The 13,305-nt window shown below is 47.5% G+C and overlaps 2 protein-coding genes across 3 annotated transcripts in view; one reads left to right on the top strand and one right to left on the bottom strand.

The window, feature by feature from the left end:
• TIMM13 (translocase of inner mitochondrial membrane 13) overlaps positions 1-12,666 on the top strand; it is a 36,643-nt gene extending 23,977 nt beyond the window's left edge. The window contains exon 3 of the mRNA XM_049876339.1: positions 11,646-12,666. Within this exon, the coding sequence (XP_049732296.1) occupies positions 11,646-11,894 (249 nt within the window). The 3' untranslated portion in view covers positions 11,895-12,666. The remainder of the gene's footprint in view (positions 1-11,645) is intronic.
• The window catches only part of TMPRSS9 (transmembrane serine protease 9), a 64,177-nt gene that overhangs the window by 22,594 nt on the left and 28,278 nt on the right, over positions 1-13,305 (bottom strand). For both annotated transcript variants that reach the window (XM_049876293.1, XM_049876294.1), the window contains exons 4-9: positions 11,172-11,239; positions 10,887-11,062; positions 9,553-9,594; positions 7,696-7,809; positions 5,908-6,079; positions 4,752-5,026 (exon numbers count right to left, since the gene is read on the bottom strand). In XM_049876293.1, coding sequence (XP_049732250.1) covers positions 4,752-5,026; positions 5,908-6,079; positions 7,696-7,809; positions 9,553-9,594; positions 10,887-11,062; positions 11,172-11,239 — 847 coding nt within the window. The remainder of the gene's footprint in view (positions 1-4,751; positions 5,027-5,907; positions 6,080-7,695; positions 7,810-9,552; positions 9,595-10,886; positions 11,063-11,171; positions 11,240-13,305) is intronic.

Raw genomic sequence — 13,305 nt, 5'->3', positions numbered from 1 at the left:
GGCAGTCATCGATTGTGGCCGGGCACCAACTAGTTCTTCTGGTCTCAGGATGATGTAGGTCTCTGGTTCATGTGGCCCTTTCTGTCTCTTGGGCTCTTAGTTGTCATGTGGGCTTGGTGTTCTTCATTTTCCTTTGCTCCAGGTGGGTTGAGACCAATTGCTGCATCTTAGATGCAGCCGTTTTTGAATGATCTCCAGAAGAATTTTGCTTGCAGGTGATATTAATGATATTGTTCTATAATTTCCGCATTTGGTTGGATCACCTTTCTTGGGAATAGGCATGAATATGGATCTCTTCCAGTCAGTTGGCCAGGAAGCTGTCTTCCGTATTTCTTGGCATAGACGAGTGAGCACCTCCAGCGCTGCATCTGTTTGTTGAAACATCTCAATTGATATTCAGTCAAGATGCATTGATAATTACTGGCGACTGGAATGCAAAAGTTGGAAACAAAGAAGAAGGATCAGTAGTTGGAAAATATGGCCTTGGTGATAGACACAATGCCAGAGATCGAATGATAGAATTTTGCAAGACCAACCACTTCTGCATTGCAAATACCTTTTTTCACCAAATAAAGGGTGACTGTTTTTTGTACACATGGACCTCATGAGATGGAACACACAGGAATCAAATTGACTACATCTGTGGAAAGAGACGATGGAAAAGCTAAATATCATCAGTCAGAACAAGGCCAGGGGCCAACTATGGAACAGACCATCAATTGCTCATATACAAGTTCAAGCTGAAACTGAAGAAAATCAGAGCAAGTCCACGAGAGCCAAAATATGACCTTGAGTATATCCCACCTGAATTTAGAGATCATCTCAAGAATAGATTTGACGCATTGAACACTAGTGACCACAGACCAGACGAGTTGTGGAATGACATCAAGGACATCATCCATGAAGAAAGCAAGAGGTCACTGAAAAGACAGGAAAGAAAGAAAAGACCAAGATGGATGTCAGAGGAGACTCTGAAACTTGCTCATGAACGTTGAGCAGCTAAAGCAAAAGGAAGAACTGATGAAGTAAAAAAGCTGAAGAGAAGATTTCAAGAACATGCTCGGTGTTTCTCAAGCTGAAAGAACTGAAGAAAAAATTCAAGCCTCCAGTTACAATAGTGAAGGATTCCGTGGGGAAAATATTAAACGACGCAGGAAGCATCAAAAGAAGATGGAAGACCGATGACTGCCCTGACAGGGAGCACAACAGAGAACCCCTGAGGGAGCAGGAGATCAGTGGGATGCAGACCCCAAATTCTCGCAAAAAGACCATACTTAATGGTCTGACTGAGACTAGAGGAATCCCGGCGGTCATGGTCCCCAAACCTTCTGTTGGCCCAGGACAGGAACCATCCCCGAAGACAACTCATCAGACATGGAAGGGACTGGGCAGTGGGTAGGAGAGAGATGCTGATGAAGAGTGAGCTATTTGTATCAGGTGGACACTTGAGACTATTGGCATCTCCTGTCTGGAGGGGGGATGGGAGGGTAGAGAGGGTTGGAAGCTGGCAAAATTGTCACGAAAGGAGAGACTGGAAGGGCTGACTCATTAGGGGGAGAGAAAGTGGGAGTATGGAGTAAGGTGTATATAAACTTATATGTGACAGACTGACTTGATTTGTAAACATTCACTTGAAGTTCAATAAAAATTATATATATATATATAAAAAAGAAGATGGAAGGAATACAGAGTCATTATACCAAAAAGAATTAGTTGATATTCAACCATTTCAAGAGGTGGCATATGATCAGGAACCGATGGTACTGAAGGAAGAAGTCCAAGCTGCTCTGAAGGCATTGGCGAAAAACAAGGCTCCAGGAATTGATGGAATATCAATCGAGATGTTTCAACAAACAGATGCAGCGCTGGAGGTGCTCACTCGTCTATGCCAAGAAATATGGAAGACAGCTTCCTGGCCAACTGACTGGAAAAGATCCATATTTATGCCTATTCCCAAGAAAGGTGATCCAACCGAATGTGCAAATTATAGAACAATATCATTAATATCACCTGCAAGCAAAATTTTGCTGAAGATCATTCAAAAACAGCTGCAGCAGCATATCGACAGGGAACTGCCAGAAATTCAGGCCGGTTTCAGAAGAGGACGTGGAACCAGGGATATCATTGCTGATGTCAGATGGATCCTGGCTGAAAGCAGAGAATACCAGAAGGATGTTTACCTGTGTTTTATTGACTATGCAAAGGCATTCGACTGTGTGGATCTTAACAAACTATGGATAACGTTGCGAAGACTGGGAATTCCAGAACACTTAATTGTGCTCATGAGGAACCTTTACATAGATCAAGAGGCAGTTGTTTGGACAGAACAAGGGGATACTGATTGGTTTAAAGTCAGGGTAGGTGTGCGTCAGGGTTGTATTTTTTCAGCATACCTGTTTAATCTGTATGCTGAAGAAATCATCCGAGAAGCTGGACTATATGAAGAAGAACGGGGCATCAGGATTGGAGGAAGACTCACTAACAACCTGTGTTATGCAGATGACACAACCTTGCTTGCTGAAAGTGAAGAGGACTTGAAGCACTTACTAATGAAGATGAAAGACCACAGCCTTCAGTATGGCTTACACCTCAACATAAAGAAAACAAAAATCCTCACAACTGGAACAATGAGCAACATCATGATAAACGGAGAAAAGATTGAAGTTGTCAAGGATTTCATTTTACTTGGATCCACAAACAACAGGCATGGAAGCAGCAGTCAGGAAATCAAAAGATGCATTGCATTGGGCAAATCTGCTGCAAAGGACCTCTTCAAAGTGTTGAAGAGCAAAGATGTCACCTTGAAGACTAAGGTGCGCCTGACCCAGGCCATGGTATTTTCAATCGCATCATATGCGTGTGAAAGCTGGACAATGAATAAGGAAGGCTGAAAAAGAATGGACGCCTTTGAATTGCGGTGTTGGCAAAGAATATTGACTATACCATGGACTGCCAAAAGAACGAACAAATCTGTCTAGGAAGAAGTGCAGCCAGGGTGATCCTTAGAGGCAAGGATGGCGAGACTGCTCTTACATACTTTGGACGTGTTTTCAGGAGGGATCAGTCCCTGGAGAAGGACATCATGCTTGGCAGAGTACAGGGTCAGCGGAAAAGAGGAAGACCCTCAATGAGATGGATTGACACCGTGGCTGCAACAATGAGCTCAAGCATAACAACGATTGTAAGGATGGCGCTGGACCGGGCAGTGTTTTGTTCTGTTGTGCAGAGGGTCGCTATGAGTCGGAACCGACTCGACAGCACCTAACAACAGGGCTTCCTACACAGGGACTCCCCGACCCCAGGCACGATAGTCGTTTATAGACAACATCTACATATACTCATACACTCGCTAGACTAGCTTGTGGCTTGTTGTTTTTAGTTGCCATAGCACACAGCTACACCGGAGGCCATTTGCAAAGCGAGAAGTTCCCTTCCTTTGCAAGAGGACTGAGCACGTGGATCTCCAAATACGGACATGGGAGGGGCCGGGATGTCAGATTTTGGGTGCCAGTCCGCCCCCCGGGGACTGGAGGGAATAAAAGCTCCAAGCTCTCCTGGGCTGGGAGTGTGTGGTCTTTCCTTTGCTAGGCCCCACTTTGCTCCTTGTTTGTACAAACAACAAATTTCCACTTTTTGTTTCCCTTGCGACCGGTGGTGTGACATCTGTCTTATTCTGACTGGCTAACAGCACAGGACAAGAGCCCTTGTTTGGTTACACTGTGACCGTTCAGAAGGAGATCACCAGGCCCTTCTTCTGAGGCACCTCCGGTGGGTTCGAACCTCCAGCCTTTCAGTTAACTACCAAGCACTTAACTGTTTGCATCACTGAGGGACTCCTTTTAGAGTGCTTAAACCAAAATAAAAAAACAAACCCATGGCCATCAAGTCGATTCCAACTCATAGCGACCCTGTGAGATAGAGTAGAACCGTCCCACAGGGTTTCCAAGGCTGTCATCTTTACAGAAGCAGACGGCCACATCTTTCCCCCCTGGAACGGCTGGTGGGTTCGAACCTTCGACCTCACCAACGTAGGATGTAGAACATTTTCTTTATAAACTATATTATGCCAATTGAGCTAGATGTTCCCTGAGACCATGGTCCCCACAGCCCTCAGCCCAGCAGTTTGGTCCCTCAGGGAGTTTGTACCATGACCTTGCCTTGTATAAGTTGTTCTGGCTTCCCCAGTATTGTGTACTGTCTTACCCTTCACCAAAGGTACCGCTTATCTACCATCTATTTAGTATTTTTCCATCCCCACCCCTTGTAACCATCAAAGATTGTTTCATTCTGCGTGTAAACTTTTTCATGAGTTTTTTATAGTAGTGGTCTCATACAACATTTGTCCTTCTGTGATCGACTTATTTCACTCAGCATAATGGCATCCAGATTCACCCATGTTGTGAGATACTTTGCGGAGTCATCGTTGTTCTTTGTCACTGGGCAATACTCCATTCTGTGTGTGTACCACAGTTTGTTTATCCATTCATCTTCAATGGCTATTTTAAAGCACAGATGAGAAGTTTGGGGGGCAGGGAGTTTAAGTCAACAGAAGTGAAACAAAGAGAACAGGAATAAGGAGAACAGTGACACAATGTGAAGAATGTGACTGACGTCACTCCCTGGTCAGTCTGTCTAGAAGCGGTGGAATGGGAGTGGGTTTTGCTGTGTATATTTTTACCAAAAAAAATAATAATAATAATAAAAACCGCAACACACAAAATAATAAACGAGATCAAACAAGACACGCTTACGGAAGTCCTCCTTGAGGTAGCCCCAGCCGGAGATGAGGCACTTTTTCCGGGGTGGGAAGCTGTGCGAGGCGGCCGGGAGGCACACGGGCTGGATGTGTCTGCTGAAGGGCAGCGGGCCGGCCAGCTCCAGCACCGCCACATCGAAGTCGGCCGTGTCGGCGTTGTACAAGGGGTGCTTGATGATCCGAGAGACCCGGGCCTGCACGGTGCTGGCCTCCGAGCCACCGAGGTAGGTCGTGCCCACGTAGGCCACCCACTCTGTCTGGTGCTGGAATCTGCAGGGGCAAAGGCTCAGCTCAGAGCCCCCGTGGACCAGGGCCGGGGAGGGGCGTGGAGAGCGAGGCACTCACCTTGGGCACCGCTGTTGAGGGGAGGCCCCAAATCCCGTCACTGAGACAAATAATATTGTAAGGCACTATTATAAAATATCAACATGCATGCAAAAATACCCAAGATGAACAAAATATCAAATTTTAAAATAAAGACAGAATCTAACAGGGCCGGGATGAGGGTGAGGCAACTGAGGCAACTCCACGTGTGTGAGTAGAACTGGGTTCCCCAGTGTTTTCATTGGCCGATTTTTGCAAATTAATTACCAGGCCTTTCTTCCTAGTCTGCCTTAGTCTGGAAGCTCCGCTGAAACCTGTTCAGCATCACAGCAACACGGAAGCCTCCCCGGACAGACGGGTGGTGACCGTGTGTGAGGTGCATTGGCCAGGAATCGAACCCGAGTCCCCTGCATGGAAGGCGAGAATTCTCCCCCTGAACCACCACTGCCCCCACTATCATCCTTAGGATGCTCTTCCGCAGCTCAAGAACTACCAAGACGAGAGACTGTCCTGCTGTTGTTCCTGGGAGTCCCTTACAGCACCAAACCAAATCCCGTTGCTGTCGAGTCGATTCTGACTCACCGTGACGCTGTAGGACAGAGTAGAACTGCCCCATAGGGTTTCCAAGGAGTGGCTGGTGGATTTCAACTGCCGACCTTTTGGTGAGCAGCCGAGCTGTTAACCACTGCGCCACCACGGCTCCCTTATGGCACTAATTACAGATAAAGGTGCCCGATGGTGACTCAGCCCAGAAGGGCCGGCCCTGTACGAGCCTCTGCCCTGTGGTACAGCCAGCTGGACATGCGAGCCCGAGGAGGGGGCCTTACTCGTTGAAGCAGTGGGCGGCAGACACCAGCCATCTCGCGCCCACGATGGCAGCCCCGCAGAAGTGCTCGTCGTTTTCACGGAGGCTGACTTGCCACGGGAACTCCCCTGGGGACGCTTCCACACCGCCCACGATCCTCCTGGCCATCCTCCAGGCAGGTTGCAAACCACAGTCTGCAAGAGAGGAGGTCACCAACCAGGACCCCAAGAACCCGCTGGGCCCGTGCGTCTCAGCGTCTCTCATCTCAGCTGCCCCCAAGTTCAAGGTGAGACAAGCAGCCTCAGGGGTCAGCCCTTCTAGGAGACACCTGCTCTGGCCTATCCTACACTGGGCAGAATAAGCTGCACACTCTTCTGAAATTGTCCCTGACAAGATAACCACAGAACGGCCATGGCTGGCCTCAAGCGGTTTTAGCAGATTTTCAATGCCATCTTAGCACTTTAAGTGACCTTTTAGCTCAGGAATTGCAAAATACAGATGAACGCTCCGCCTCCGGGTGGAGACTTAACATGCTAGTGAAGGAAAATCGACTTCTTCCTCCTTCCCAGGGAATCAAACTCTTGTCTAGAGAAAATGCATTGTCATTCCCAAGCTCTGGATGCCTGCTCAAAGGTCAACCCTGAATATTCATGATATATTTACGTTTCCTTGTCTGCTCTCTGTAAAAACCCACCTCCCCAAGCTGTCTGTGAGCAGTATTGGAGGCAGTAGCCCCAACTGATCCCTTCTTTGCACAACAAAATGAAGGCGCCTTTCTACTCTCCCAACTCGGCCTCTTGTTTATTGGCTGTAATGAGTCGTGCCAAGCAGAACCTGGGGTTTTCACCTGGCAACAGATGTCCCTCAAACTTGACCTTCCTGACACCTCTGGGGTCTCCCCTTCCCACCCCATTCACGTCTTTCAGCTGCCTCGTGTGCCCACAGAGGTCAAACATCCAAGGTCACAGGCACAAGAAAGGCTTCTCCCCAGGAAGCCTCTCTCTCCCCCAGCCCGGCCTCTTCCCTCTGCCCGCCATGTTACACTTTGCTGTATCATTTACGAATGGCTGCTGGGTTCAGGGTGGGAACCTCACAAATGCCCCTGAGATGAATATGAGCTGAGCTGACTGATAAATCAAAGAATTGAATCTTTGCTCTCTCATGCTTCTGGTTGTCTGGTAGACTTTTTCTTCATCCTCCTCCCCACAAGGACCCCTCCTTCTGGCGTCCTGATCCCAGCTAATGTTGCTGCACAGTAAAGGGTAAACTTAGCAGGCCTGGGTAGTCCAAACTCTCCACATTCCAGAGAAAATTTGGCCCTTGACTAGCACCTAGATGATTATTTCTAAAGGCTTGGAATACCTTCCCTGATCAAAGTGTTTTTCTATACCTCAGGTCTTGGGCCACCCTAGGTAGTCTATGTCAACAATAGGGTTTATGGTGGGGGCTTAGACCAGGCCAAATAGTCTATGCCAACAGTGGGATCTATGGTAGGGGTCCTTAGGTCACCCCAGATGGGTTATGCCAACAAAGGGATCCGTGGGGGGGGGGGCTTGGGCTACCGCAGATGGTCTATGACAACAATGGTAGGGTCCTGGTGCTACCCCAGATGGTTTATGCCAGCAGTGGGATTCATGATGAGCCCTTGGACTACACCAGATGGGCTATGCAAACAATGGAATTCATGGTGGGGACTTGGGCCACACCAGATAACCTATGCCAACAATGGGATTCATGGTTGGATCTTGAGCTACATGGTGTCAGCTGACCCTGAGAAGGGGACGTGGCCTGGAATCCAGCCCAGACTGACCACAGTGGGCCTCATCGGAGCCGTCGGCACAGTCCACTCTGTCGTCACACTCTGGGTTCACCTTGCTGACACACTGGCTGTTCCCACAGGAAAAGGCGTTTCCAGGACAATGACCTGTGGACATAGAAGAACCAAATTCTTGCACGTCACCATATCTCCCGGCCTCAGTGGTGCAACACTCTTCACTCAGAAACTCAGAGCATAGAAAGCTTCTCTCGTTTGCTTAAAATCGTTGCCATTGAGGCGGTTCCAACCCACAGTGACCCTATTTCCTTAGCTCTGACTATTTCTGAAATAATATTCTCAGAATTAGCGCAAAGAATTAGCATGGAAATTTCAGCTAGCACCATGGCCAGATAGTAGTACCACATGCTCACAGAACCACTGGTGTGAAGCTAAATAAATTCATCTGTGCATATGTGCTGAGTTATCTGGAACTGACGTCAGCAAAATATTACCAGTGATGAGATCCCAGGTGACCAGCACTCTCTTCTTTTTCCTTTCTGCTTTTTTAATGATAGCCTTCTGCCTCTTTTCCAAAAAACAATGTTTTCTTTTAATCACACTCCACCACGTGTAATTCGAAATGGCTCCTCCTTTAAATTCTCTGCTCACACAGAACTGTGAATCTATCTGCCCCACAGGAGGCTGGGGAGCAAGACCAATATTTGGCAAAAGTTGTGTGGTAGATATTTTTACAACAACAGCAACGAAGTAGCTGGTGAGGCTGCTTATGTACAACCCAGCACCTCATGGGATTTGGTTCCTTGGTTTGGAGGTTTAGGGTCATGATTTCATGGGGCATTGATCTGATAACTTGTTTAGAGCTTCTGTTCTACCTCCTAGTTTGTTGCATAGTGCCTGGGGTCTTAAAAGCTTGCAAGCGGCCATCCAAGGCACAACAATTGGTTTCTATTCACCTGGAGAAACAGGAAGAAGGAGAGTCAGGACCAGGAGGAGGAAATGGAATGTGTGGCTGACTGTCTCCATAAACAACTGTCTCCTTTGCTATGAGACCAGAAGGACTGGGTGGTGCCCAGCTACTATTACTGAACATTTTGATAAAAAATTCTATAGAAGATTCCTGATCAAAAGGGGGAAGATGCAGAACAGACTTTCAAATTCTCATGGACTCCAGACTTTCTGGAGCCACGGAGGCTGTATGTACTTCTGAAACTATTGTGGTAGAAAACTTTAAACCTTAAACTAAAAAATATCCCCTGAAGTTTTCTTAAAACCAAACAATAATTTAGCTTAATTAGTAAAGAATGTGTGCTCTTTTAAGAACTATCTATGTGGTATGTGGGATACAATTAACAACAGTAGCTTGAAAGATTAGATAGGAAGCTTAGGGGGCAGTGAGTGTATGTTAATAGGGAAGGAACAACTCAGAAAAGGAGGGTGAGAATGGTTGTACAACTCAGTGTCATCGAATGGTACGTGTAGAAACTGTTGAATTGGTATATGTTCTGGTGTGTATATTCTCAACAACGACAAGAAGAATAATATAAATTATTTAAAAAAAAAACCTAATATTTGCCCAATGGCGCAAATGATTTGCGCTCAACTACTAACCTAAAGGTTGGTGGTTCAAACCCACCCAGCAGTGCTGCAGAAGAAAGACCTGGCAATCTGCTTCTGCAAAATCAGCCCTTGAAAACCCTGTGGAGCACAGTTCTGCTCTGACTCACGTGGGGTCGCCATCAGCTGAGGTTGACTCAATAGCACTGGGGTTGGTTTGGTTTAGGGATTTTATTTGTTCACTGGAAAGAAGTCTTAGGGAGCCATGGAGGGGGCAAATGCAGGCAGAAAGATGGAGCTGATGGCAAGGAGCTCTCGCCAGAGAGAAGAACATACCTGATTTTAAGTCTCTTTCTGTAAGTGGCTCCATTTGGCTTCCTGCAGTGAAAGGGAGAAAAGATCAGCTCATCCAGTTAGCAGCAAAATTCTTTTGAGAACATCTCGTTGCCAGCAGTTGGCGGAACAAAGCATAGGGCTGTGCTGTTCAGTAGGAGAGACGCTTAAATTCTAATTCAAATCATTAAAGTGAAATCGAATGAAACTGCCCGTTCCTCAGTCACATGGGCCACGTGACAAGCGCTCAATAGCCACGTGGGGCTGGTGGCTACCATGCTAGACAGCACAGATCTAGAGCATTTCCACCATCATGGAAAGTTCTATAAGACAGCACTGGTGTCATGGTTACTAAGACCTCAAGTCGAGTGTCCTGAAGAGCAAGATCACGGTCAAAAATCTTTAAAATCTGACCACAGTCTGAACTGATTTCCAGCTTGCAAATCACAACTGAATCAGAATTTTCTAGCATAGCGTTTACTCTTTTTTCTATACCGAGGTCTGCAAACTACAACCCCTGGGCCAAAAATCCAGCCCCCTGTTTGTTTTTGTAAATAAAGTTTTATTGGCATATAGTCATGCCCATTTGTTTACACGTGGCTGTTCGCGTGCTGCAACAGCAAGATTGAGTTGTCAAGACAGAGACTGTCTGGCCCGAAAAGCTGAAAATATTTACTTCCTTACCCTTGATGGGAAAAAGTTCCTGCCATGGATTGAATTGTGTCCCCAAATAACATGGGTCAACTTGGCTGGGCCATGATTCCCAGTATTGTCTGGTTGTCCTCCATTTTGTGATCTAATGTAATTAACCTCCGCTTTTTTGTGTGTGTGTGTGATGTGTTGTAAATCCTAACCTCTGCCTGTGGTCATAATCCCATTTGTGAATGGGTTGTGTTTGTTATGTTAATGAGGCAGGATTAGGGTGGAACTTGAGTCAATCTATTTTGAAATATAAAAGAGACTAAACAAGCAAGCAGAAGGAGAAGCAGCGATGGGGGAAGTGAGATGCCAAGCCACATGAAGATTGCCCAGGAGATGAAGCTCAGAAGAGGAAAGGACCTTCCTCCAGGCCCAGAAGACAGAAAGCCTTCCCCTAGAGCCAGTGCCCTAAATTTGGGCTTCTAAACTCCTAAACTGTGAGAAAATGAATTTCTGTTAAAGCCACCCCCTTGTAGTATTTTTGATATAGCAGCAGGAGGTAACTAAGATAGCTGCTAACAACCACAGTTAACAGCAACGACGAAGTTTAACACAACGTCAAACCACAGCGACACAGCAGGGGTCCCCTGGCTCCTCTGCCAGCACCTCCTGAGTATTTCCGTCTGTCTCCCACTCACCAGTGAGCTCGGCGGACACGATGGTGCCGTAGGCAGCCAGGGGGACCCCGTGGTCCCCAAGCCTGGCCCGCAGCCCCTGCTGCAGGACTTGCTCCTCCATGCCCAGGCTCAGCGTGTGGACAGCTCGCAGCAGGAAGTGCAGCCGGAACCGCACCAGGACGCTGGTGTTTCCATCCCTGTAGGTGGGGAAGAAGTCCTCAGGGAGGGCTCCTCTCTGCTGGAATCTTCCAGAATCTCCCAGGCATCTGCCAAGGTGCCCCCACCCCAGAGGAGGCTCTGACTCACCTGTAACTCAGCACCGTGCAGCCCACGCAGCTGGCCTCCAGCTCCGTCTTCTGGAAGCTACTTAAAAACTGCAACAAAACCACAGCACTACACGTCGACATCTGCAGCGTGGACACTGGGTCCCGTGGGGGGCTCTGTCCTGTGTTTGGGGTGCTGGGGAAGGAGGGCATGTTCTATGGAAAATCTCCTCCTTCTTTCTTTTCATGGTGGTAAAGTATACATCACCAAACACTCGCCATTTTGGAGGCCTGGTGGTGCAGTGGTTAAGAGCTCAGCCGCTAACCAAAAGGTCGGCAGTTCGAATCCACCAGCCACTCTTTGGAAACTCCTTGGGGCCGTTCTGCTCTCTGCTATAGGGTCGCTATGAGTCAGAATTGACTTGACTGCAGTGAGTTTTAACATTTGCCATTTTAATCATTTTTAAGTATACAAATGTGTCGCGTTAGTTACATTCATACTTTGGACATGTTTCAGGAGGGATCAGCCCCTGGAGAAGGACATCACGCTTGGCAGAGTACAGGGTCAGCGAAAAAGAGGAAGACCCTCAAGGAGGTGGACCGACACAGCGGCTGCAACAATGGGCTCAAGCATAACAACGATTGTGAGGAAGGTGCAGGACCGGGCAGTGTTTCACTCCGTGGTACATGGGGTTGCTATGAGCCGGAACCGACTGGACGGCACCGAACAACAACAAAGTATTGTACAGCTGGTGCCACCGTCTAGTCCCCTAACACCCCATCACTCCTAAGAGAAACCCCGAGCCCATCAGCAGCCGCTTCCTTCTCTCCCCAGCCCCAGCCCCTGGCACCCAGGGATCCACTTTCCGTCCCTGTGGACCAGCCTGCTCTGCACAGTCCCTGTAAACGGGACCATACGTGCTTTGTCCTTCTGCGTCTGGCTTCTCTCCTCGAGCATCATGTTTTCAAGGCTCAGCCGTGTAGTGTATATCAGAATTTCATTCCTTGTGTTTGTTTAACTTCATCGTAGCCTTATTTAGGAGCTCTGGTGGTGCAGTGGTTAAGCACTCGGATGCTAACTGAAAGGCTGGTGGTTGGAACCTACCAGCCACTCCTCAGGAGAAGAGACCGGGCGATCTGCTCCTGTAAAGATGACAGCCTTGGAAAGCCTATGGGTCAGTTCTACTCAGTCCTATAGGGTTGCTGTGAGTCGGAACCAACTTGAAGGCAATGGGAGTTTTGGGTTTATTTTTTATTTATATACCCCATTATATCACCACTTTTATTTAGAGGAAGTTCTCATTTTTAAAAGTTTTATTATGGTAGGATATATGGAATAAAACATCGATCATTTCCACCATTTTGTCACGGACGACTCAATGCCATCAATGACCTTCATTTTGCTGTACGGTGATTGATTCCCAGATTGTTCACCACCCAGCAGAGGCTCAGCACCTATTCAGCACTCACTCCCTGTTCTCCCTCTCCCGGCTCCTGGTAATTGCTAATCAGCTTTGGTCTCTATGCGTTGCCTACTCTAGGTATTTCATAAGAGTGGGATCGTCCAACAACTGCCCTTCTGTGTCTGACTTATTTCACTGAGCGTCACGTGTTCTAGGCTCATCCATGCTGCAGCGTGCATCAGGACCTCATTTCTCTTTACGGCTCAGTAAGATTCCATTGCATGGACAGACCACGTTGTGTTTATCCATCATCTGTTGATGGACTCTTGGGTTGTTTCCATCTTCTGGCCACTGTGAGTAGGGCTGCGGGGAATACCAGTGTGCAGGTATCTGTTCGTGTCCCTGCTGTCAAGTCTTTCTGAGTCTCTACCTAGGAGCGGAATTGCTGGGACATGTGGTATTTCTGTGTTTAAACATTTGAGGAAATACCAGGCTGTTTTCCACAGTCGCTACACCATTTTACATTCTCAACAGCAGTGTATTGTATGAGGGTTCTGATTTCTCCACTAGAATAAAATTTTAAGCCTTTAAACATGGTCTACGGAGACTTGGTGGTGCACCGGATAAGTGCTCAGCTGCAAACCAAAAGGTTGGTGGTTGGAACCTGATCTGCTCCCATAGAGATTACAGCCTAGAAAACTCTCTGGGACAGTTCTATTCTGTCGCGTAGGGTTGCTATGAATCGGAATCTACTCGCTGGCACTTAACATGGCC

Source organism: Elephas maximus, chromosome 3 (genome assembly GCF_024166365.1).
Source record: "Elephas maximus indicus isolate mEleMax1 chromosome 3, mEleMax1 primary haplotype, whole genome shotgun sequence".
In the NCBI taxonomy this organism is placed as follows: Eukaryota; Metazoa; Chordata; class Mammalia; order Proboscidea; family Elephantidae; genus Elephas; species Elephas maximus.
Note: the sequence above shows the minus strand (reverse complement) of the source record. Positions and strands in the feature narration are given on the sequence as shown.